At 52.6% G+C, this 24,812-nt stretch overlaps 1 protein-coding gene and 4 non-coding genes across 5 annotated transcripts; 1 reads left to right on the top strand and 4 right to left on the bottom strand.

The window, feature by feature from the left end:
- Nucleotides 1-681: 681 nt before the first annotated feature.
- On the bottom strand, nucleotides 682-764 carry TRNAL-UAA (transfer RNA leucine (anticodon UAA)). The gene has a single exon. It is a non-coding gene; the product is annotated as a tRNA-Leu (tRNA).
- A 7,714-nt stretch (nucleotides 765-8,478) lies between these two features.
- Nucleotides 8,479-8,550, top strand: TRNAG-UCC (transfer RNA glycine (anticodon UCC)). Its single transcript has one exon. It is a non-coding gene; the product is annotated as a tRNA-Gly (tRNA).
- Nucleotides 8,551-11,243: 2,693 nt separating this feature from the next.
- TRNAL-CAA (transfer RNA leucine (anticodon CAA)) lies at nucleotides 11,244-11,352 on the bottom strand. The gene is made up of 2 exons: nucleotides 11,315-11,352; nucleotides 11,244-11,289 (listed from the first exon to the last, which is right to left on the bottom strand). It is a non-coding gene; the product is annotated as a tRNA-Leu (tRNA).
- Nucleotides 11,353-14,455: 3,103 nt separating this feature from the next.
- On the bottom strand, nucleotides 14,456-14,537 carry TRNAF-AAA (transfer RNA phenylalanine (anticodon AAA)). The gene has a single exon. It is a non-coding gene; the product is annotated as a tRNA-Phe (tRNA).
- A 2,249-nt stretch (nucleotides 14,538-16,786) lies between these two features.
- LOC142821640 (zinc finger protein RFP-like) lies at nucleotides 16,787-24,496 on the bottom strand. Its single transcript, XM_075913222.2, has 4 exons — nucleotides 23,800-24,496; nucleotides 20,821-21,031; nucleotides 20,062-20,121; nucleotides 16,787-18,922 (listed from the first exon to the last, which is right to left on the bottom strand). Exons 1-4 carry the CDS (start codon nucleotides 24,049-24,051, stop codon nucleotides 18,420-18,422), a joined length of 1,026 nt encoding a protein of 341 aa, XP_075769337.2. The 5' UTR covers nucleotides 24,052-24,496; the 3' UTR covers nucleotides 16,787-18,419.
- Between the last annotated feature and the right edge of the window lie 316 nt (nucleotides 24,497-24,812).

The raw sequence follows: 24,812 nt of genomic DNA, 5'->3' as shown, positions 1-24,812 counted from the left end.
AGCCTGATGCTGAAACTCCCCCTCAGTCTGGAGTTTCACACCCTGACGGATCAGAATAACGTGTCTCAAAGGAGCTACAGCCCCACATCCCAGCCTAGGGATGGCTCAGCCAGTGGGACACAGAGAGACTCAGAAGTTGCTCAGAGACAACCACTGGTGAGAAGCAGAACAATTCCCCGAGCAGACGATTGGTTCTGGCTCATTTGCTGGGACTTAAGGAGAACAACAAAGTCCTGAGTCTCCTCCCTGTGATTGTCCCCTGCTCAGCCAATCAGAACTGGGACTAGAACTGGAAGGCTATGTCTGCACTGGTAGGCTGTGTCTACACTGGTGGGTTATTGCACAAGAAGGGCCACACTGCCCACTCGCTCTTGTGCAAGAAGTTTTATAGTAAAGTGTAGTAAGAAAGGGCTTCTTGCGCAAGAGCTCTTCTCTTTTCTAACAGGTGTAAGTCTTCTTGCACAAGAGCTCAGGACAGAGGTTTCTTGCACAAGAGAGTATCCACACTGCCATGGATGCTCTTGCATGAAAGTACAGCTCATGCACAGCAGCATGCATTCTTGCACAAGAACCTGCCAGGGCTGATATAGCCCATGGGACCTTCAGAGATTAAATCCAGTCCCTCACGTCATAGCAGGACTAAACACCATCCAGATCAATGTATCACCAAAGAAGGGAAGCTACCAGAAGTGGGGTTTGAACCCACACAGGCAAATGTCTATTGGATCTTAAGTCCAGTGCCTTAACCACTCAGCCATCCTGGTGGCATTGGGGAGAGCAGGCATGAGAAAGTTCTCTCTCCAAACAGCCCAGGGACTCCCTCTCAGCACATCTGCCCATCCCATCTCTGTGCCAGGGCTTCCCACCGCGAGGGCGAGAGCCGCCCCCTCCCCACAGCGAGGAGGGAAGCAGGGAAACGGGAAAGCAAATGAGACAAAACCCAACGTCCCCAGGGATTTCGAGGGACAAAGGCCTGGTGGGGAAAATATCCCCCCCCCTTCACGTAGTGTTTTCCCTGCCTTGCATTCGGCCAGCCCCCATGGATCTGGCCAGTGTTTCCAGACTTTGTGTTTATACCATGGACAGACAAACCATTCACAAACCTTTGCCAGACCAGTAACATTATATTTACATATCACTGCACATGCACAGACTGCACTGAGCGCCGCACCGGGCTAAAATCTACTCACCACGGGCGGGCAGATTGCCCTAATTGCCGAGCCCTGCATATGCATTATGCAAATAAGTGTAAATATCTGCAAACACTGGTCTGCTCACTCCCCCAACCTCGCATGTGCTGGGAACTGGGAGCAGTTTCCCTGGACCCAGGCTGGGATCAAAGCCCCCTCTGCTGGGAGCAGCCCAGGGCCAGATCTGCCCCCTACAGCCCAGGGGGGCTGCTTTCTGGGGAAGGGGAGGGCGGTTTCTCTTACCTGCCCCCGCAAGGGGCAGGGACTGGGCTGGGGGCACTGCCCTGGGAGAGGTTCCTACATCGCACCGGCCCTGCGAGAGATTCCCCCTCCTGGCAGGTGGCACTGGGGGAGCTCTGAGGCTCCAGGGCAAAGGCCTCCAGCCCCCCAGTCCCTGGGATTAGGAGACCCTGGAACCAGGCCCCCTGGAGTAACACTGTGGGTAGGGGGCTCTGACCCACAAGGGAGCTGGCCCCAGAGCCCAGGGCCTAAGCTTGCCCAGGCTCATGCCAAAGGGGTTTCTGTGGTGCTGGGCGGGGGAGGGAGGCCAGGCCCAGGCCAGTGGGAGAAGTAGGGAGTAGTCTAGAGAGTCCATCCAGTTTTATTATTTTCCTTGTGTGAGGGGTTACAAATCATGTCTGAACTGGTGAATTATTTTTAATTGGTGTAACTAAGGATTGCAGCACAGGGATTTTTCCTGAGTCTATGTCTCTTCGTGGCTATCTACCACCTAGGCTATCTCTATACTGCACCTCTCTTCCACAAAAGCATATGGAAATGAAGCACTGATTAGCATATTGCCATGCTTTAGTTGCACAATTAATTAGGGTCCATTTTTGCACAAAAAGTAGCTGTGTAGACTGGGACTCTTCCTGCCTCCTGCTGCCCCTAACTCCAGTTTGGCCCTGGGCCGCTTAGCTTTTAAGGCTTGTTGTTGGTCCCATGGTGTATGGGCAGCATTCAGGACTCTGAATCCTGCAATCTGAGTTTAAATTTCAGTGGGACCTTCATTGGCTGGTTGCTGCAAAACCCTCCCATTCCATGTGCTTTAGCTTCCTTGTTCTCAGGCTGGTGAGAAGAGAATTTCGTGCCTCCTGCTGGGTGTCTAATGCCCAGTGGCACTTGGTGTCTTGTCTGGCTGGCTCAGCAGGAGGCTGGGATGTGCTGGGGCCATGGAACCTACCAGCCTGGCTAGAGACGCAGAGGGCTGAGTTTGTGTTTCTTGCTGATGTTCTCACGTCTGTTCCCAGCAGCTGCCAGACTCTGCCTAGTGCTCCCTGGCACTAAAGGGAGGGAGTCTCAGGACGGAGCCTCAGAGAATGTGTGTTCCCTGCTTCCGAGAAAGGTGAAGAAACCTGTTCTACTCCCTGCACTGGCTCTAGGCTGAGGGAAATCAACTCAATACATCTTGGTTGTGGAGCTATTGCCTTGGGCATAGGAATTGTCTGGGAGAGCAAGCGGCACAAGTGAGAGGCTAGACCAAGGTTCACTCAAGTGGTTTGTTTTTCATGGCTCTGCCCCACCTGCTCCCCTAGAGACTCTGGAACAAAAAAGAAACGTGAGAAGAACCCAACTTTCTTTCCTTGTGATCTAGCTCAGATTTCACTCCAGGTTCTTTCTGCATGAGAAGTACCTGTGACAACCTCTGTACTGCTGGGTTATTCTGACCCTCATCTATGATGCCGTCCACTTGGGGTAGCATGTCCCCTGACACTTGTAGAAGGACCGGTCTGAACAAACCAGCATTTCTCAGATCCCTTTTGATAGCTCAGCTGGTAGTGTGGAAAGGTGTAGTGTGTGCTTGGTAAGCCATTGTTAGGTTGCTGCTTTGACTCTGGCTTGAAGAAGAGAGCCTTTTCCCTAGAGCCCACCCTTTGCACAAGCTCATTCCCTTGAGTCCATGTTTTCAGAGCCCTGCACTCAATCGACAATAAGATTCTGGGTACCAGTTGCCAATCACGTTTCTTGGGCTGCACAGGCCTTGAGACCCTGGAAGGCTGGAGGGAAATGGGGAATGGCTGCACTTTGTAATTTAAAGATGTTATCTGCAACCATAAATTAGAACAGTTTTAGAGACACTTTTCTTTTTTCAGAAGAGGCTTTTCTGAAATTTGGCCCATCTACACGGGCCCAAATGTGGGGAAAACCTCCTCTTTCGGAAGATCCCTTATAAAATGAGGAATACAGGCCTTCCAAAAAAACATGCCCACTTTTTTGGACAGTGATCTGAAAAAGGGGACCAATTCCCTGGATGCTGCAGAGTTTTTCCAGGACACGAGAGGTATCCTGGAAAAACTCAATAATATAAACCCAGCTATGTAGGGTACCATGGCTCAACTGGCTAAAACACCTTCCTCATATATGGGAAATCCTGGATTCAACTCCCCTTGATGCCTTGTTGTTGTCTTTGCTCCCATTTTCCTATGTCCTTCTGGAACACAGAAGAGGCCTCCCCTGGCCACCCATGGAACTACTGGTTCAGGAAAATCCTGACTGGGGAGGAACATTGGGAAGAAGGAAACCATAAGGCTGGAACCAGTGCAGAGGTTGCTGTGACTGGCACAAGCAAGGCAGGGCTCTGACTCCCACTCTGAACCCCTGGATACCACAAACTGGCCACAGAGTCCTGCTCCATGGTCGTCCCAGTGCTCTGGGAGCAAGCGATGTGCCTGTAACTCCCTGCCTCCCCCCGCCCAAGGGGTGGTGCCCAATAGAACAGTCCCTGTAAGAAATGTGTCACTTTCACCCCTGGGAGCAGCTCAGCCATGCAAAGGGGTTGCTAGGGCAGGACATTAGCCCTGGAGGGCAGGGGTGGGTGTGGCAGTGACATCACAAGGACCTTTTGCAGCCCCCTCAGCTTATTGGCTAAAGGAGGTTGGGAGGTGATGACCTCACAGAGAGTCCATGACAATGGCCAGGTGGGACCAGCTGCAGGGCAGGGGCCATCTCAGAGCCCCCCCCCCCCCCCCCCCCCCCCCCCATGGCTTTGCTGCAGGGAGTCTCCTTGAGAGTTGCCCTTGTGGCCTTTTTGGAGCCTTCTTTTTTCTCACAACTAATTGACCTAGAAGGCCGATGTTTCTGTGGAGAAGGTAAGAGCTTCCAAGAAAGCCCCTGCTAGTATAGCAGGGGAGTTAGCTCAAACTGCTTTCTTTGCATGCAAGAGATAGTGGGATTGATGCCCCCCTTCTCCAATAAGGAGGAAAATCCCAATTTTTCTTTTTATCATCAGAGTCAGCCAGGGGGCTAAGTGGCTCCAGTAGCACCTCCCCCAGACTTTCTACTTGCTCTCCCCAAAATCCAGCAATGTTGGGGCAGAGAGCTGCTGGACACCAGCCCTCCTGGGCCAGGAAGTGGCAGGAGCACTGGAGGCAGGTTGCAGGTGGGGCAGAATTAGCTCCATTGGAAAAGTGCTGCCTTTGCCCATGAGAGGTAGCAGGATTCACTCCCATCTTCTCCCACCTGCTCGCTGGTGCTGAGGGGCCGGCCCCTTTCCTGCTGCCCCAACTTTTAATCCCACAATGCCCCTTATACCATAGCACCTACAGCTGACACCCAAGGGTGGCACCTGGGTCTCTCAGTGCTCAGGCTGGCCTCTGTTCTCCTGTTTTCCCTCCAGCCCCCTCATTGCTCAGGCCTCTCTGTCCTGCCCCAGCTCTGCTGCTTCCAGGGCAAATCCCTTGTTAGGACCAGTCACAATCTGAGGTCAGCGAGGGTCCCTCCCACCTGAGATGTGTGTTATGGAAAAGCATCTTGTTTCCTGCTCAGTTCCCAATACTGTGTGCAGTAGCTTGCTTCTATGGGGGTGTATCCCAGTGGTAGAGTGTTTAACTGCACATCAAGTGGTCCTTCGTTCAACTCCAAGATTCCCCCTTGGAAGAAATTCCTTCTAGTGGGAATATTTTCCTTTCCAGTTCCATCACACTGTGGCTTTACATTGTTTGAGGTTCTTGACATTAATAAGAACCCTTAAAGCAGGGTTCTCAACTTTGGAAATCCCTGGGGGCCACAATCAATGACATTTAACCAGGATGGACAGGGCAGGTGTCCCTAGCTGGTGTATTCCAGAAGCTGGGAATGGGCAATGGGAGGGATCACTTAATAACTGTCTGTCCTGAGGATTCCCTTGGGACAATGAAATTGGCTGCTGTCTTGAGACGGGATCCTGGGCTAGTTGGACAACTGGCATGGCCCAGTCTGGTTGCTTTGATGCTCTGTTTGGCTGTTCTTGTCCCCTCTGGGCAAGGGAGAATGGACCCCCTGACCCCGCCATCCTGAAGTGGACAGGAAATGACCTATGAAAGGCTAGTGCATGTGAGCAAAGAAATATATTTCATGTGTCCCTGGTGGTCTAGTGGTTAGGCTCTAGCCTTCTCACTGCTGTGGCCTGGTTTTGATTCCCAGTCAGGGAAGCCAACCTCAACTTTCACATAACAGCTCCCTAGTCGTTTTTCTCACCTCATTGTCACATGTTACAGCAGCTGTGACCCAAGAGGTTACTTCAGGCTCCTTCCCACCTCTCCCTCACTGCTAAGACAACACTTGCCATTTTCAGAAGAGGCAGAGCTGGGTGACTCAAACTGCCCCTCCCCTCTCCCATGTGGGCAGCCCTGCAGGAAGCTCTGTGGCACACACAGCACTAGCCCAGCGCACAAGATCCATTGGTTCAGTTTGGTTGTTGAAGGAGACAACCCAGAACTGGCTCCAGCCCCCACTCAGTAACCTGGGGAAATGACCCACCAGGCCTGGGCCCCTCGGAGAGGCAACGATTCCCCACTGGCCAGGGCAGAGCCTCCCTCTGACACAGTCATGGAGCCTTCTCCCCCTGGGCCTGCCTCCCCCTTCACTCAGCTCTCACTGCTCGGTGCTGCCAGGGAGGGGCCTCACTGCGAGAGCTGCCTGGGCAGGTTCCTGCCACAGAGACACGTCCCAGAGCAGGACGGATGCTCAGACCGACACTGAGCCTTTCAGAACAGCCCCCGGCCCCACCCCCACATCCCAGCCCTTCCCGGGCACTGCCTGGACTCACTGCCTGGACTCAGGCCTAAGAGCTCTAAAGAAGATACATCTTAAGCAAACATGGTAACCACTACCCACAGAAACTTTCACAAATATTCTGTTATCAATTCTTTGGCCAAGGCCTTGGGGGAAGAGGCAGAGCAAGAGCAGGGAACACAAGCCCCCCCTGCAGTACTTCTCTAGATCATTGTTCCCAACAGTGGGAGAGCAGGGGGAGCTGTCTGCCTGGGGAGGAGTGACCCACATCATATCCCCAACATTTTATGGATGGACCTTTGGGGGCAGGTCCAGACACCCCATCCTCTCACTCAACTCCTATCACACACTGGAGCAGTGCAGCCTTCAGGGGCAGGGATGAGCCATGGAGTGCTGGGCACAGGGCAGGGGATGCAGGAGCTGAGAGTTTCTCTAGAACTCAGGGACCCATAATGAGGCACCATGCCCCTCTCAGAAAGGCATTGACTAGGGAGAGTGTTTCAGGGGTTGTGAAGCTTGTTGCCTTGGTTGGGGTTGTCTTAGAAACTCAGGCCTCGTTGTGAGCAGGATTTGAAGCTGTGCAGGGAAACCCTATTGGCTTTCTAATCCAACGTCTTAACCACTCGGCCATCACAGCTGTGAACATGGCATTGCCCCAGGGCCAGGGAAACTGATAAATAATTCCAGTGCCCAGGCCTGACAGCACCTGCCCCACAGAATTCACTGAGCACAGGGAGAGTTTGGGGGGCTTGTTGCTGAGCCATGGGGTGAAGCAACAAACCAGCCCCCTCCTGTGGGCCTGTGAGTGTTGCTGTCCCTGCTGTACAGACAGGGCCACGGAGACAGGGAGAGGTTCACTGAATGGGCCACGGTCACCCAGTGAGTTAGAGCCCAGCTCTGCTCCCTGCCCCACCCACTGATGTGCTGACTCCCTCTCTGCCAGGGGCTGTTTGCATTGGCCTCTTCTGTTTTCTTTTCTGCTGTGAGACATTGGCACAGTTAGCCAGGGCATCCCGCAGTTGCCATCTCCCTCTGTGCAGGTGCTGTCCTGAGCCCTGACTAGCAAACGCTGACACTGCTGTTAGGTCCAGACCAGAGGGGAATGTTTAAGAGTTATTTCGGAAGAAGGGTTTTCTCCCAAAATAACTGCATCTAAACAGTGTTTTTTATTTCAAAATAAAGTATTTTGAAATATCGCCCGGACGCAATTATACAAATGTAGCACGGGATATTTAAATCCTGGTTTCATTTACAATTTTGAATGTCTCAATTTGCATCCGTCTCTGGAAAGAGGGTGCAAGTATAGACATGTCTTGTGTGTTGCAACCTCCAGCACTCACCTGATGTTCCGTCCCTGCTGTCTGAAGACGTTTGGGAGTCCTCCTGCGTCTGGGGGACCGGCTCCAGGGCGAAGGTCACAAAGCTTCTGGAATCCTCCTCCTCGTCCTGGAGCAGCAGGTCATCAGCGTCATCATCTTGAAGCTGCAGCTGCTGCTGCCCAGGTGTCTCCATCCCAGACTCCACAACTATCCCTGGAGACAGAGGCTCCCCACACCTCAGGATTCAGTCCAGTTCCTCACAGTATGCACAGTGCTGCGGTGCTTCCCCAGAGCGGGACCTGCCCTCATGGGGCCCCATATACCCCTCCTGCAATTCCTTAACCTTGGCTCTGACTTGGTCTAGGATGCAGGGTGGGAGGTGGCCTTTCTTTGCAAGGCCATCAGCCATTCGGCCATAAATATCCGCATTCCTCCGCCTGGACTGCAGGGACTCCTCCTGGGATCACAGCTCCAAGAGGGACTTTATCTCTGGCCCAGACAATGACAGTGCCTGGCATTTGCTGCCCCTTGCTTGGTCCTGTAATGTGTCCCTGAAGGGGTCTCTGGAGGCTTGTGCCTGTGACATGGCTCTCCAGAAGGCAGAAGCGCTCGATCTTAGGCAAACAACCGAGAAAACATTTTACAGCAACAAACACGAGAACAGCTCTTGGTCCTGATTCCCGGGCCATACAGAGTATCCAGAAGCCACTTCCCCCTTGGCTGCTCTAGAGCTTAGCCCTAAGTCTGACAAACTCTACTCTCCCACCCAACAACCTCTGGGACTCCTTTTCCACCCGGCTCCTCACACCGCGGAGAGTGCAGGGCAGCCACTACCCCAGCATCACCACTCCTGATCTTAGCCAAACGGCCAAGAAGTTAGGCTTTACCCAAAGCACACAAGCACCCTCTCACCTCCACCTCGTGTCATGGCAGATATGAGTTTCCCTCACTAGTTTTGCAAATGGCTGTTTGCACAGGCATTGGTGGTATAGTGGTGAGCATAGTTGCCTTCCCAACAGTTGACCTGGGTTCAATTCCCAGCCAATGCACTATGTTGAGGTTTTACTTTAACCCTGAAAAAACAGGCACTAATGGGTCCTGCAGCTGTAGGCTGCACCTCACCACTTTTCACCCTGAGAGTATGCACAGTAAAGGGTGCTTCCCTAACATACCCCTGATTCAATTCCTTGACCTTGGCTCTGACTTGGTCTAGAATGTGGGAGTAGGAGGGAGGTGGCCTTTCTTTGCAAGGCCATCAGCCATTTGGCAATACATGTCCACATTCCTCCGCATGGACTACAGGGCCTGCAGAGACTCCTCCTCAGATCACAGCTCCAAGAGGGTCTTTATCTGTGGCCCAGACAATGACGGGTGCCTGGCATTTGCTGCCCCTTGCTTGATTTGATTCCCAGCCAATGCAAGGTGGAAAGGGAACAGGCAACCTCCTGGGGGAGATCTTATTTAACCCTGAACAACAGGCACAAGTGGGTCCCACAGCCAAGGGCTCCCTCTCACCGCTTTTCATGGGGAGCAGCTCAAACACCCTGTAGTGTGTAGTCTCAGATTGCCGTCCCACCAGGCTGTTGTCATGGACCCTCTGTGAGGTCACTGCCTCCCAACCAATGAGCTGAGTTGCTGCCCAAGGCCCTTGTGATGTCACTGCTGCCTCGCAGAGCTCATGTCCGCTACTGGCCAACCCTTTGGCATGTTTGAGCTGCTCCCTCTGTATCACCCCCACTCATTCATGGTATGTCTACACTGCAGAAGTAAACAAGGTCTGAACCACTGTTTCCAATACAGCCAGCTGAAAGGGGAGAGCAGTCCTAGGTGTGGGGACACTCCTTCAGTTGTGTAGCCCTGCAAGATAATCAACTGTTGATTTGTAAATACAGCTCATGCTGGGCTGGGAAAGGAATCCGGGCTGTGGCTATGTAAATCCAGTTCAGCCAGTGCTGTAGGCCTGATGGAGGATCAGTTGTGAGAATGGAATGTGGAGTATTGTAACTAATTTGGCTGTCGTGGGGTCACAAACCATTTTATCTCTAACTGTAGGAATTGTAAAATATGACACCAGTGCTTGCAGGAGAGACACTGTCATTGAAAAAAGTCTGGGGTGGACGAGCCTTCCCCTTCCAGACTCAAGTGGAGTGGACTCTGGGTGTGGGGGGAAGGAGCATGAACCAGCAGCCCACATGTCCTCCAGCCATGAGCTATGAGACGGGTTCATTCTGCCTCTCCCTCCCCCACTACCCATTCTAATGATAGACCTAGAACAGACTCCTTAAGGAATCTCTTTGTTATTTTGAAATATTATTCCAGTGGGGGCTGGAATCTTTTGTCCAGCCTAAGTGGGGGGCCAAGAGCTGAAATCACCAAGGAAACTGACAAAGAGCAGAAATCACTGGGTTTAGCCCAGAGCCAGACCCATCCCCATTGTAGAAGCAGCAGCTGGCAGGAGCAAGCAGCCAGCAGGGTGAACAGTGACAAGGGGCAAGAAAAGGTAGTTGGTGGGTGGCCAGTAGGAACAGTGGCAGGTGGCCAGCAGGATAGCTGGTGGGAGTAGCTGGCGGTAAGCCAGTAGGAGCAGTGGCGGGTGGCCAGCAGAGTGGGTGAGATGCCTTCTATGCCCACTCCCTCCAAGAGTGGGAGGTGAACTCTGAAAATCATTCCTGAGCTCTTATCTGCCCTGAGCAAGGGCAGCAACTGTGAGTGGGGTATAGAGAAAGTTTGGGCATCTGAGTGGGACACGTACATGGCTGGACTTACATTGCTGGCAAAGGACATTGCTCAAGCCACTTGAGCCGAGACTTATTTGTGGGTTGGTTCTGAACCCTGCTTGTGTTATTTTCCCAGGTGAATGCCACGTTACTTCTCACCCTCTTTCATTAAAACTTTCTTTTCTACATTCAGACTCTGTGCTGGCGAGTGGGGAAGCATCGCCTCCTCGAGGTACTCAGGGGGGAGGGGATGGATTTCCCAGGCTGCTGGGTGGGGGCTCAAGCCAGTTTTGTGTGAGATGAACGAAGAGAAACCCCTAGACATCGAACCCAGCCCTGGCTGCTGCCAACACTACCTGGCAGAAGAGTTACACTAGCAGGGGGAGTGACCAAAGCACAGGCCTCGTTATGAGCAGGCTTAGAACTTTTTCAGGGAAACCCTATTGGATTTCTAGATCAACACCTTGACCACTTGGCCATCACAGATGTGAAGACAGCAAAGCCACAGGGCCAGGGGAACTGGCAGATAATCCCAATGCCCAGGCCTGATGTCACCTGCCACACAAAATTCACACAGCAAACCGGGCTCTTAGAACAGGGGAAGTTTGGGGGCTCGTTGCTAGGCCGTGGGGTGAAGCATCAAACCAGTCCCCTGCTGTGGGGCCTGTGAGTGTTGCTGAATGTGTGCCCCTGGAAATGGGAAACAAAAGGTCTGGGAGCCACACAGAGACCCTGCTGGGCTGAAGTCCCAACGACTCCACTTTGTCTTTGCCTGTGGGCTTGTCTGTCTGCAGCCTGGAAACCTCCTGGCTCCTCAGACCACTGGTCTGGATGGAGCGTTACAGAAGTCGGAATAATGGAATTGCTGTGTAGACGCTTCCATTGTTATTGCAGTGTAATGACCATTATTCCCTAGGAACGCTGCTGTGTAGATGCAGCCTGAGAGAAATGCTGAGCAAGGGATCCTGCAATGCCAGGGGAGTCATTGAAATGAGATCATTTCTCTAGCTATAAAAAGGAAGATATGTCAGGAGTGGGATTTGAAACCACGCCTCCATTTGGAGACCAGAACACCCAACTGAGGGAAAGACAGAACCTTGAGTCTGGCACCTTAGACCACTCAGCCATCCTGACAACTGTGTAAAGACATTCAACCGCAGTTTTCTTACGTGTGTGAGTTGCTCGGGGCAGCAGCAGGAGCACCTCTCTTTCCCCACCTAACAGCTGCTCTACAGCACAGCTGGGTTTATCCACACTCACCCTCATCTACCGTTGTGAGGTGTTTTACAGGGAGCTGACAGGAAAGAGAAGAGGGGAAAACTCTGGCCGGCAGAACCGAGGCCTGGGATTGTCCTGTGCCAGGGAGTCTGTGTCAGTGCCCTTGGGGATCCTGAGCAGGGTTGGTACTTGGGATGGGGCCGGGGGCTGTTCTGAAAGGCTGCAGGCGCCGTTAGACCCTTTTTTCCTTCCCTGTCTCACCCCAGCACTGAGCAACACTCAGTGTCGGTCTGAGCATCCGTCCTGCTCTGGGACGTGTCTCTGTGGCAGGAACCTGCCCAGGTGGCTCTCGCAGTGAGGCCCCTCCGTGGCAGCACCGAGCAGTGAGAGCTGAGTGAAGGGGGAGGAGGCTCCATAACTGTGTGAGAAGGAGGCTCTGCCCTGGCCAGTGGGGAATCGTTGCCTCTCTGAGGGGCCCAGGCCTGGTGGGTCATTTCCCCAGGTTACTGAGTGGGGGCTGGAGCCAGTTCTGTGTTGTCTCCTTTAACAACAAAACTCAGCAAGTCACCAAACCAAACAACCCTGTGGCCAGCATAGGGCTTGAACCCACAACCTTGGCATTATTAGCACCACACACTAACCAACTGAGCTAGCCCATCTATGTACATATAGCTCACAAGTGGCCCTTTCAAGAAAGGCACCGCAGACCACTGGGATATCTCTGCAGCTGCCAATGGCTCTTCTCTGACAGGGCCACTAGCGACTCACTGTGACGTGGGCTGGCTAGTCCAGCGGGTTTGAGGTTTGGTCAAGGTGGCTGGCAGCCGGCATGGCGCACTGAGACCCAGGGCAAAGAGACAGCAGGAATCTCTTGCTGCCAGCACTTTCCCTCCCAGCTTCTTCCCTGCCAGCAGCAGGTGCAGCCCCTTTTGGCCACTGGGTCAGCTACACTTTTCCATTTGAGCTAATTCTGCTCCACCTGGAACCTGTCTCCAGTCAGTGCTCCTGCCACGGCCTGGCCCAGGAGGGCTGGGACCCAACAGCTTTTCATCCTGGCTTTGTAGGAGGCCACGTAGGAAGGGGCCACTGCAGGTGCATGACCCCCTGGCCTGCTGTGTCTGTGGAAAGGGGGGAGAGGACACACACTTGTCACTGGGGAACAGGGCGCATGGATCCCACTCGTTCCTGCAAAGGAATGAAACAGGCTGAGCATTTTGCAGAGAACAGGCCAGATTCCTGCTGGGGGAGGCTCCATCATGCACAGACTCTGCGCAGGGCCAGACTGCTGGGAGGAGACTCTGGCCATGGACTTTCCTCCCCTCTCTGTTACCTCCTGCACCTGGGGCTGAAAGGGACGTGGGCTGCAGGCTGGTCCTGCCCAGTTGCCTTCCCCAGTGGGAGGAGAGAATGCTCATGCAAGGGCTCACAGATTGTCCCCAATGCACTGGCCCTGAGGGCCTGAATTCTTGTTGCCCCCGGGGGCACCCAAATTCCCTTCTGGGTGGGGGGGCACCCTCCCCAGTTCACACCCCTCTTGTCATACTTGGTGCCATGAGAACAAAGCTTCCAAAGGGGGGGTTGAATTCCCTCCATCTCCCCGTATAATAATTAATGGAGATTGCCTGTCTCCTAGAGCTGGAAGAGACCTTGAAAGGTCATTAAGTACAAGTACAGTCCCCTGCCTTGACAGCAGGACCAAGGGCTTTCTCTGCAGGGCACTGTGGAGAGAAACCCCTGAAATGCCAAAATGGTGGGAGGGATAGTTCAGTGGTTTGAGCATTGGCCTACTAAACCCAGGGTTGTGAGTTCAATCCTTGCAGAGGCCATTTGAGGCAAAAATTTGTCAGGAATGGTACTTGGTCCTGCTGTGAAGGCAGGGGACAGGGTTTGATGACTTTTTAAGGTCCCTTCCAGTTCTAGGAGATAGGCAATCTCTAATAATTATTTATTAGACTGATCTGGGTGCAGGCAACCAAGAGAGGGGGGTGTTCAATATATCTACATGTGACTAGATCCATCACGGGGCTTCAGCCAAGGCAGCAGTGACTCTGAGGAAGGGTTGGGGGCTAATCAGATGAACATGAGTGTCCGAGGCTGGGCAGAAATGGATGAGGGGACGTCACAGGCACTAGCACATCAAGAGGTAGAGAGAGGCCCCTGCTGCGCTTCCAGACATGCCACAGCCTGGATAGAACCAGGGATTTTAATCTAAGGCACTTGCCCCTGAGCTTCTGCTGACAGGTCAGGGGAGGAAGGCCAGGACAAGGCCCTTTCAGCCACTGGTCTGTGCAGGCTCGAGCCTCCTCCTACCTTTCCTTCCTGCAAAGCCTCCAACAGGTGCCTGGCCTGACTCATCGGGCTTCCCCAGGCTGGCACCCATGGGCATTCTCAGCTGATGTCACCCCCTCTGTCATGTGGGAGTTGGGCTCATCCCAGGCAGCAGCAGCTGCACTTACCTGGGCACCCAGGGGAGCTGCAATAAGGGAAGAGCCTGCGTTTCAACCAGGGGCCTTTTGTGTCCTAGACAAAGACGATAACCACGACAGCACAGAAACACCTAGGAAAAGTTCTGCTGGACTTAAATTTGGACAAATAGTCTGCTACTAACTCTTGGCCAATGCTTTGGGGGAAAAGGCCGAGCAAGAGCAGGGAATAAGACACCCCCCCCCCCCCCCGCTACTTCTCTAGACCTTTGCTCCCAACACTGGGAAGGTGGCAGGGGCTTGGTGATGCAGGAGGGGTGACCCACGTCACCTTCCCTGTATGGATGGACCTTTGGGGACAGGCCCAGACTCCCCAACCTCTCACCCAGCTCCAGTCACACTCCAGAGCAGAGCAGCCCCCAGGAATAGGGCTGAGCCATGCAGTGGTGGGGAAGGGGCAGGACCAGAGAGTTTGCCTGAGACCGCAGCACAAGGCACCGTCCCAGGCATCGCTCTGACAGCGGCAGACTGGGAGAGCATCTCAGGGGTTGTACAGCTTGTTGCCCTGGTGAGGGGTGCGGCCAAAACACAGGCCTCGCTGTGAGCAAGATTTGAACCTGCACAGGGAAACCCTATTGGATTTTTAATCCAACACCTTAACCACTCGGCCACCACAGCTGTGAGAGACTCTTCTCCAGTACATAAATGTGGAGAAAAATTCTGTTACTAACTCCTTGGCTGAGGTGTGCACAGTGAGGTCACTTGCAGAGATGCAGGCTCTGGCTTCTCTGTATGTGCCTTGGCACCCATTACCCATCGGTACCCGCCACCTCCCACCCCCTGCCAGCACCCATACAGAAAGCCAGTGCACACGGAGCCAGCGACAGTAGCGAGGGAGGCAGCTGCAGCACAATTCCAGGCCTGGGGCACATTGAACAACTTTAGACCTCATCTACACTGCAGACTTCTGGCCCAAGAACTGCTCTTGCTCAAGAGCACATCCACACGGCCATGTGCTTTGGCCCAAAAGGGAGGAATAGGTCAGTGGTTTGAGCATTGGCCTCCTAAACCCACAGCTGTGAGCTCAACCCAAGAGGGGATTACCTAGGAGTCTGGGGCAAATCTGCCAGGGATGGTTCAAGGTACTGTTCTGCTCTATTGTTGCATAAATTTGCAAGGTTCGTCCCCTGGAGGCTAGTCTAATTTGCCCACAGAAGAGAGTCACACTTTCAGGCTGGGTCCAACTCAATTTTATTGCTTGCAAGCAAGGTTCGGCTAAGGAGCCCAGTGCTCAAAGCAAAGCCGACCCCTAGCATCAGGTAAGCAAGGGGTCTTATAGGGTTAACATCCTTCCTGGTTTATGTGCCTTAACATGATTGGTTACCTTATTTTGCTTCTAATATCCTTGGAAGTCAGGTTTATCTCCAAATAAGGTTAGCTGCACTATGCAAACCTGCTGACTCTGAGGTTACAGTTGTTTGTTACATTTATTCACTTGCTTAACAATAGGCGGGTTACACTTCCTACTTGCCTGCTTGACCCTTTCACAAGTGAAATATATATCTACATTCTTACTCAAGCAGGAAACTGGTTTCATTTCCTGCTACACTATGAGTTGGTTTATCTCCTTATAAAGAGCACATTGTGCAAGAAAGCTCTAATGGCCATTGTAGCTGTAGGGGTCTTTGGTGCAAGAAATTCTGGCAATTTCAGTCAGAGCCCTGCTGTGCCAGTCACAGCAGCCTCTGTACCTGCTCCAGGCTTGTGGTTTCCTTCTTCCCAATGCTCCTCCCCAATCAGCCTTTTCCTGAACCAGCAGTTCCATGGGTGGCCAGGGGAGGCCTCTTCTGTATCCCAGGAGAACCTAGGAAAATGTGAAGCCCTCACCGCTGCCGGAGCCACTCCCTGGGCTCAGCGGCCGGCTGTTAGCATGTGCAGGCTGGGATACTGTGTGCAGGCAGCCTGCACGTGCAGGATATGATGTGCGCTGTGAGCGGAATGGCGTGGCCCCATTCCTGCCTCCCTTTCCCTGCTGATCCAGTGGTCGAAAGGGGCTGTGGCTGCTGCTGACTGGGCAGAAGCTGGGTAGCAAGATGCTGGCAGCAAGAGATTCCAGCTGCTGGTTTCCCCTGGGTCTCAGTGCGCCATGTCGACTGCCAGCCACCTTGACCAAACCTCAAACCAGCTGGACTAGCCAGCCCACATCACAGTGAGTCGCTAGTGGCCCTGTCAGAGAAGAGCCCTTGGCACCTGCAGAGACATCCCTGCAACTTTCTGAGGCACCTTTCTTGAAAGGGCCACTTGTGAGCTGTATTTCCATAGGCAATTACTAACACTAGCACCTACTCAAGTTCTCTGTATTTCCACTGATTTCTTCCTATTCTGTGAAACTCCACACAACATAACAAGTGGCAACAAGGGTAGGATACCTGTGCTGCCTCCAGGAACAAAAAAGTAGAAGTCAATGTAAGAAAACAAACATTTTTTTGGCTGTTCTGGAAGGTGGGGGTAAGAACTGACAGCTACACTGTGCAAACTGAAACTAAGATCAGTGGAAATACAGAGAGCTTGAGTAGTTGCTAGTGTCCATTTTATTGCAGAGCACAGAACTAACTAGAACAAGGCCAAGTGACCTAACTCAGTTACTATAACAACAAGATCTATATCTACAACACATACTGCCAGCTGTCTGTTTCACATACTGGCATCCATTATGCCCTGGCTGGTTTGCATGTTCCCAGATGCATTCCTCAGGTGTGTATTGGGCATCTTGAGAGCCATTGTGCTTACGGTTGTGCTAGTTAGCATCATCATTCATTGGTCATTCCTTCCTCATGACAGGCAGTCCAGGCCCAATACCAGCACAGAGAGCATATTCATAACTCCGCATACAGAGATCATACAAGCACATGAAGAGCACACATAGACTCAGTAAAACAGAAGCTTTTATTTGACACCTCACATGGCCCCCTTTGTACAGACTTTGGGGCAAATACCCCGCTGTGGGCGCAGCAGTGATCTGGCTGCTCCCCTTAAAATCCAATAATGTGATAAAGGTGCAACCCTGTTTATTTACACACCCACTCAGGGTGACGGGTGGAACTTCCTGCGGATTTGCAGGATCTTTTGCCACTGAAAGAGCCTTACAGAATAATATCCTTATCCTCTATTTATTGACAATTCTCAAGCAAGCAGAATACAGTGTCAGGCAGGCAGACTTCCCCTGTTGGCCAGGCAAGGTCAGTCACTCTGGATCTTAGCTGCTACATGTCGCGGTCGTGCAGCAGAATCCTGGCAGTTCTGGTCTTAGGTTGGGGTGGGCAAAAGGGCCCCTGTGGGCCAGATACAGCCCACCAAGTGGGTTGATTCGGCCCACAGAGTCCCTGCCACTCCCCCGCCCCCAGGCCAATCAGGACTTGGGGATGGGGGAAGCACATGAAGTTTCCTCCCCATGTCAGGAGCGTGCAGCGCTTAGAAGCACCACATGCTCCTGGCAGGATGGGAGGAGTCTTTGCATGCTCCCCTGCCCCCAAGCCCTGATTGGCCTGGGGGCAGAAGGGAGCGTGTGTGAAGTCTCCTCCCGAACCGGGAAATGGGCCCCTAGGGGAACCTCTGTGGGGGGACAAAGACTTTATGCTCTCCCCCACCTCCAGACCAATCATAGTCTGTGGATGGGGAAGCAGGGAAGTATCTTGACCCTTCTGCTTGAGGCCACAGCCCTTCAGATGTGGCCCAAAGCAAAAAATGTTTGCCCACCGCATCTTAGACGCCATATCTTGGAGGGGAATTCGTCTTCCAGGTCTTCCCCCTTCTTCTGGGTGTTCCTCTCTGTTCTTGTTTCCCTTTTGCTTTTCTTGCTTTTTCCCTTTCTTCTTCTGTCCTTTTGCTTCTATTACTTTTACTTGCTTGTCTCCTTCTTGGACCCCAGTTTATATAGTGAAATCTGAGTCCTGCTCACCTTAACCAATTATTTTAGTATAATTTTACTAACCAATAATAACATATGGTAACAGAATTGCCTAACCAATCACACTCTACCACCTTGGTTGATTTTCACCTAGCAAAATTAACTATATAGCACAAAGAAACCGATACAAACCAGACAGATGCCACACAGACAAACAATAGGAAAGTGAGCACAAGAATCATAGAATGAGGATTCCACAACCACAACTATTGGTAATAGCATAAAATTTAGACAGAATGTGAGCATGTGGTTCCTGGCTTTACAACTAATGGCTGCTGCTCTTCAGTCTGGCTGCAGAAGAAGGCGGTAGTCTAGACCTACCAAATAGCTACAGGCTTTCCAATACGGCTACCGAAAAATCATCTTGTTACAACCTCTGCCTGTCCCCCGCCCGGCTGTTAGTTCTGCCCCTGCCCAGCCCCCACCTTTGCTCCTCTGCTCCTCCTGGAGCCCGAGGGGGTCTTCTCTTGCAGGGATGGAGGGGAGCAGCTTCCATACGTCATAGAGATGAGGAGCAGGGGCTAGGCAGATGGGACTCCAAGGTTCTAGAGACTGGGCGGCGTGAGGCCTAGAGAGGCTGATCTCAGGGACAGTCAGAGCTGGGATTTAAACCCCACCCAGAACCACGGTCGGATTCTCTCCTCAGGGAGGGAGCCCGGCGGGAAAGTGAAGATTGGGGCCTCAGCATCAGCATCGATAAAAGTCACCTGCCCCCGGTCACAGTCCAGACAAACCCGGATCCTGTGGGGAGTGCTCAGTTGCAGTGGGGTCACCTCAGGGTCAGTGAGAGCCTGGAAGAAACCCCCCCACCACTGTACAGCCCAGATCCCCCCCTCAGGGCTACGACTGATCCGTCCCTTCCTGATTACAGACTCTCTGGCCACCCCCACAGCCCAATCTTTCCTATCCCCAGACTCCACCTCCCAGCAATGTCTCCCCAAGGTGAACCCCTCACAACCTAGCACACAGTACACAGAGTCAAATCTCTCCGGGTTGTCGAGCAGTGGCTGACATGTACATTCCCATTTCACACTTTTCCAATCCTCAGACAGGACGAGGTCAGGATTTGCCGTGTCTGGATCCAGAGTCACCATTGCTGGGGAGAGAGAATCAGGGTGTGAGGGGCAGAGCTCAGCCCTGGGGGCAGCGGGGGCCATTTCTCACCCTCCCCAGCAGCCCTGTTGTATCTGGGACAGGCCTGGGCCCCAGGGAGTTGCCTCTGACGTGGGTCCCTAGGCTATGTCTAGACTATGGAGTTTTTCTATCTCTGATGCATCCAGAAAACAGGTCTGCTCTTCTGACACTTTTGTTGGAAGAGCAGATGCATTCTCTTGGAAGACCTGCATTCCTCATTTCATTCCGTGTAGGAGGCCAAATTTCAGAAAAACATTTTCCAAAAAAACAATCGGAAAAATGTGCACAAATTGCAGAGCACAGTTTCCATACCTTTTTTGAAGAAAAAAAAATGTAGTGAAGACCTAGCCTGAGACTAAGCCGAGCTGTCACTGGGCCTCAGCCTGGGCAATGGGACCCGCTTCATTAGCTTCTCATTTGTGTGCAGAGGCTGCAGCCTCCTGCCCCCAGCTCGGGCTGCTCCATCCCCAGGGCCAGGCCTAGAGCAGGAGGGTCCAGTGGGGGAGGGGGACAGAGGAGGCAGGTACCAGCTTTAACCCCCCAGAGGGAAACTCCCTCCCCTGCTGCAGCCTCCACCCCCTGCCCAGGGCACAGAAGGGAGGGAGCAGCGCGGGGGAAGAGCCGCCTCACCCCAGAGAGCAGGGCCTGGGCATTAGTCACCCCCAGGGCAGTGGAGGGTCCAGGGCTCTTCAGGGCAGCCGGGCTCAATGGGGGAAGCCCAGCTCTGGCTTCTGGCCTGGCCGGGGGCAGGGCCTCTGGGGAAGAGGATCTGGGGTGGGGTCTCTGGGAGGGGCCAGCACAGGGCAGAGGCTGGTGCCCAAGGAGGGGCTGCGCTGATCAGCTGCCCCGACACGAAGCGCAGCCCCTGCCTGCAAAGTCCCCTGCCCGCAAACTGTGCCAATATTAAAATGTGTGGAGGAGTCCAACCATCCCATTTCTTAAAGGACATGCCCCCTTGTCCTTCTGATCCACCGCCCCTGGGGCTCCTCACCGCTCAGTGGCCAGGTTTGGGGCTCTGCCTGTCATGGTCGCTGGGGGTTTGGTTGGTGACTTGAGCTACAAGCTCAGGAAGGTGTTTTCAGTCTCCATTTAAAACCTCACCCTGTCTGAAAGCTCCCAGGAAGTTCCCTCCTCCTCCTTCCAGGACAGAGGGCAGCTTGTCTGGTGGGGGAAGGAGTAAGAGAGGTGAGATTTCACAAGTCCATATTGTGCACAACATCCCCAATACTAACACACAGACCTGGGTTTTCATTATAGCAGACACACACTTGGGCTGTGTCTAGACTCGCCAGTTTTTCCGGAAAATTAGCCTATTTCTGGAAAAACTTGCCAGCTGTTTACACTGGCCGCTTGAATTTCCGCAAAAGCACTGACTTCCTACTGTAAGAAATCAGTGCTTTTTGCGGAAATAACGTGCTGCTCTCATTCAGGCAAAAGTCCCTTTTGCGCAAAACTTTCTGTAGACAGCTCAGATTTGTTTTGCACAAAAAAGCCCCAATCTCAAAAATGGTGATCGGGGCTTTTTTGCGGAAAAGCGCATCTAGATTGGCCACAGACACTTTTCTGCAAAAAGTGCTCTTGAGGAAAAGCATCCGTGCCAATCTAGACACTCTTTTCCAAAAATGCTTTTAACAGAAAACTTTTCTGTTAAAAGCATTTCCGGAAAATCATGGCAGTCTAGAAGTAGCTTTGGGGCATGTCTACACTGCAGAGAAGATCGAGGCTGCTGCTGTCGATCTCCCAGGATTTGAATTAGCAGTTGAGTTAAAACAGCTAATTGAACAGAGGGGCGTTTCTGTAGATCACTGTTTCCCCTCAGATGCTTTATTGACTCTCCCCTCCCCAATTCCTTCTAGGTACCTGTGAACTCCCTCAGAGTCTCTGACAGCACAGTGGTTTTCTGGGAGAAACACCTGACTTGTTCTTCCAGTTCAGTGTCAGTCTGGAGCCTCCCAGTCTCCTCGTCCAGCTTCTCCAGCTGGGCCAGCAGGAGTCGCTTTTGTTTCCCCAGGAACTGCGGCAACTGCTGAAACTCGGCCACAATCTTCTGCCTCTCGACTTGTGTCTGTTTCTGTGTGAAAACAGGGAACGGGCTGGTCGGGGACATGGATGGAGCCCGGGGCCCTTTCATGAGGAGCTGAGTGCGCAGCAGGGAGAACTTAGCAAACCAACAGATTTCTGACACTTGGCTCCACCCTATGGGTACTAGGCTGAGGCGTCTCGGTTTCCCCTTTGGCCCCTGTATCCCTCTGAAAGAGATGTTTCCATGTTTCCGCTGGCGGAGGATTTCTGGGAAAGCCACCAGGGCTGGACATTAACTTATCCCCTGCCATGGAAGTTCAGGGCCTGTCCACAAGGACCACCAAGATCATGGAGAAACTCAGGATGCTAACTAGTGGTTAACTAGTGGTTAATTGTCTAGTTGAGTAGTCGATGGAATTTCCATCGACCACTCGATTAGTTGATAGGCACTCCTGCATTCCTCCTGTTAAATGTAAAAGAGCTCCCGCTGCGGTTCTAGTACATTTCAGAAGAGGAATGCAGAACTCCGCATGCAGCCCAGGGCAGGTGGGAAGTCCCGCTGACTCCGGGCTGCAGGTGGGTGCCAGCTTTGAAATACACAAGAGTCCCCAGCGGGAGTCAGAGTCCTCTGCTCCATGCTGCACTGCTGCTTTGAAATGCCACGTAGAACCCGAGATCAGCTGAGGAGTCCTCAGCTGACCCCGGGCTCCACATGCGCAGCGATGCTCAGCTGAGCCTGGAATCAGCTATGCAGCACTGCCACTTTGAAACACCGAGCCAGGGATGAGCTCAGCAGTGCTGCCCCTTTGAACGCTGCCTTGGTGTTTCAAACCAGGCCTAGCTGTGCATCTCTGCTGCTTTTAAGTCCCCCTTTTCCCCCCCCCCGCACTTTGCTGCCTCTATCTGCTATCTACACAGCTCCTTTTTGCGCAAAAGCCTCTTGTGCAAAAGCGGATGCTAATTAATTATGCAAATGAAGCACAGCGATATTCCACACTGTGCTTCAGTTGTATAAGTTTTTCCAGAAGAAGGCTACAGTGTAGCCTTAGCTGAGGAGACTGAGGCTGCAGCAGGACACCTGTGAGGGTGGGGGCAGGAGGGGGTGGCACCTCCACACAGAATGATGTAGGTGGGGATGGTCTGACAGAGGCAGGGACAGGCCCACAGAGGCTGACCAATGCAGGTGGGGGAGGCCCAGCAGACAGGCGTGGGCATGTCCTGTGCTCTGGGGATGGGTCAGTAATTCCCTTAATTAAACACACTGATTTCTGTTCAGGGTGGCTGGGGTTTGCCCCAGTGTTGCCCTGCAGTGGTAATACCCTCGGGGCAGGTACCCACTGCCGCAGTGCCTGGTACAGCTCCTGGCAGCAGTGCATTCTGGGAGATTCCCAAAGGCTGCCTGGCACAGGTCAGACTGGCACCGGGCAGCTCCAGCCTGGGGGTAGTTTTGCTCCAACCGAGTCAGATCCCAGCACGGTCCTGCGCTGCCTGGAACCCTGTTGAAGGTGGACTCAAGGTGCTCATGGTCCCACACAGGCTACGTCTACACTGGCATGATTTTCCGGAAATGCTTTTAACGGAAAAGTTTTCCGTTAAAAGCATTTTTGGAAAAGAGCATCTAGATTGGCAGGATGCTTTTCCACAAAAGCACTTTTTGCGAAAAAGCGTCCGTGGCCAATCTAGATGCGCTTTTCCGCAAAAAAGCCCTGATTGCCATTTTCGTGATCGGGCTTTTTTGCGGAAAGGAAATCTCTGCTGTCTACATTGGACCTTTTGCGCAAAAGTCTTTCGGAAAAAGACTTTTGCCTGAACAAGAGCAGCATAGTTTTTCCGCAAATGCACTGACAATCTTACATGAGATCGTCAGTGCTTTTGCAGAAATTCAAGCAGCCAATGTAGACAGCAGGCAAGTTTTTCAGTCTAGACACAGTCCAGGAGTTCAGCATCCCAGTGGGAAACTGCCTCAACTTACTGGGCATCTTTCTCTCCTAATAAATATGTTTCAACCCTGCACCTGAGGTGGCAGCATGGCCTATTGGTTAGGATCATAAAATGTACCTGGAAAAATTGGGGGGATAGTTCTAGACTGACATCAGCTACTAACCTCCTAGCTCATTCACCTTTCTTCCTCTCTTTCACCCCCTCTCCCCCTGCTTTGTACCTCAGTTTTCCTTCCCAACGTTTGTCTATCTAGACTGTAAACAGCTCAGGGCAGGGATTGTCCCTGGTTTTGTTTTGTGCAGAGCCTGGATCTCATGTGGGGCCTGTAAGGGATACTGTGATGCAAACACAAGTAATAACATTAAATTCTAGTCATCACATTTGTAACAACAACAGCAGCTTGTAACCTCCCTTCTCCAGTCTGAAGACAGCACATTCCCATAGCCAGCCTGCCACTGATCCATATCCCTCCCATTCAGTAACAGGCTCTCATTTCCCCCCTAGAGGGCTGGTTTCAGAAGGATTCCGCTGAGCATCTCAGAGAAGTTTCTCACATCAGGTGTCTTTAAAGACTTGGAATTTGGCCCGCCGTTCCCCCCCCCCCCCCACCAGAGCATTTCTTTTGTCCCACCCTCTCCTGAGCCAGGCAGGCTTCAGCTGGTTGGTGAGTCGCACTGGGCCATAGAACAGTCAGGGAAATTAGTCAGTGACTCAAACTCAGAGTAATTCCCCAGAAGATGGGCAGCACCGTGTGCGCTTGCTGCCCCCAGGACTCTCTGCAGACTACACAGATGGGGCTTGATCCTCCTCACAGAACAGCTTCAGCACTTCCTGGTGCTCCCCACACATCCTGCCCATGCCCGCTCCCTTCATTACCTGCAAACTGAGCTGTTTGACTAGTTCCACCACGTTCGCCAGCTGCCTGTTGGGCGGGAGAGGTCCTTGCTGCACAGGGTCCCTGCACTGTGGGCAGAGGTTAGTTGGGCCGGGTCCCTCCCAGCACTGGCTGAGGCAGGCGCGACAGAAATTGTGCCCACAGGCTGTGACCACCGGATCCGTGAAATACTCCAGGCAAACAGGACAAGTCACTTTGATTCTGAGACTTTCCACAGTGCTCACTGCGGCCATGGCTCCCTCTGGGCTGGGGAAGAGGATCAGTTTCGATTTCCTGCGCTCAGGCTCTACCTGCCTCCAGCAACAATGGGCTGTTCTCCTCTGTGGAGCTGACTCAGGCTATTTCCTGGAAGGGGAAGAGCCAGCAAGAGACATCCCAGCCCTGAGGCTTTGGTGATCAATGTCCCACACTCTGGCTCTAGCACCTACCTCTGATCTGGTGTGGCGAGTCTCTGGGGCATCACATGTTCCCCAGAATCCACCAGGCTGGGCTGCTCAGTTCCCAGAACTGTGCCAATAAGGAGCGAGAGTGAATCTTGTGCAGAATTCATTGTTTGATGTCTGATGTTGACAGATAAAGTAACAGTTGAGTATTTATATGGATCTAGTTACATGCTCCCAGTTGCAGTTTTACCATGCTCGATTTTCACAGCGGTGGGAAATGCTAGGAGGAGGGGCAGGCAATACTCGGCTCAGACAATAACTATTCAGTGACATAGTGATAGAAATGTAGCCGTGTTAGACTGGTGTAGCTGAAACAAAATACAGGACTATGTAGCACTTTAAAGACTAATAAGATGGTTTATTAGATAATGAGCTTTTGTGGGCCAGACCCACTTCCTCAGATCAAATAGTGGAAGAAAATAGTCACAACCATATATACTAAAGGATACAATTTTAAAAAATGAACACATATGAAAAGGACAAATCACATTTCAGAACAGAAGGGGGATGCGGGGGGGGGGGGGAAGGTAAATGTCTGTGAGCTAATGGTA

The sequence above is a fragment of the Pelodiscus sinensis genome, chromosome 19, assembly GCF_052426305.1.
Source record: "Pelodiscus sinensis isolate ZL-2025 chromosome 19, ASM5242630v1, whole genome shotgun sequence".
Lineage (NCBI taxonomy): Eukaryota > Metazoa > Chordata > Testudines > Trionychidae > Pelodiscus > Pelodiscus sinensis.
The sequence above is the reverse complement of the archived record's forward strand: the minus strand, read 5'-3'. Positions and strand labels throughout refer to the sequence as shown.

Excerpts from the sequence above, each read along its gene's own strand:
- LOC142821640 (XM_075913222.2), bottom strand. The coding sequence starts at position 24,051 with ATGGCCGCAGTGAGCACTGTGGAAAGTCTCAGAATCAAAGTGACTTGT. Across the intron at positions 21,032-23,799 it reads TCAAACAGCTCAGTTTGCAG|AAACAGACACAAGTCGAGAG; the intron begins GTAATGAAGGGA and ends GTTTTCACACAG. Across the intron at positions 20,122-20,820 it reads GACTCTGAGGGAGTTCACAG|ACAAGCTGCCCTCTGTCCTG; the intron begins GTACCTAGAAGG and ends TTCCCCCACCAG.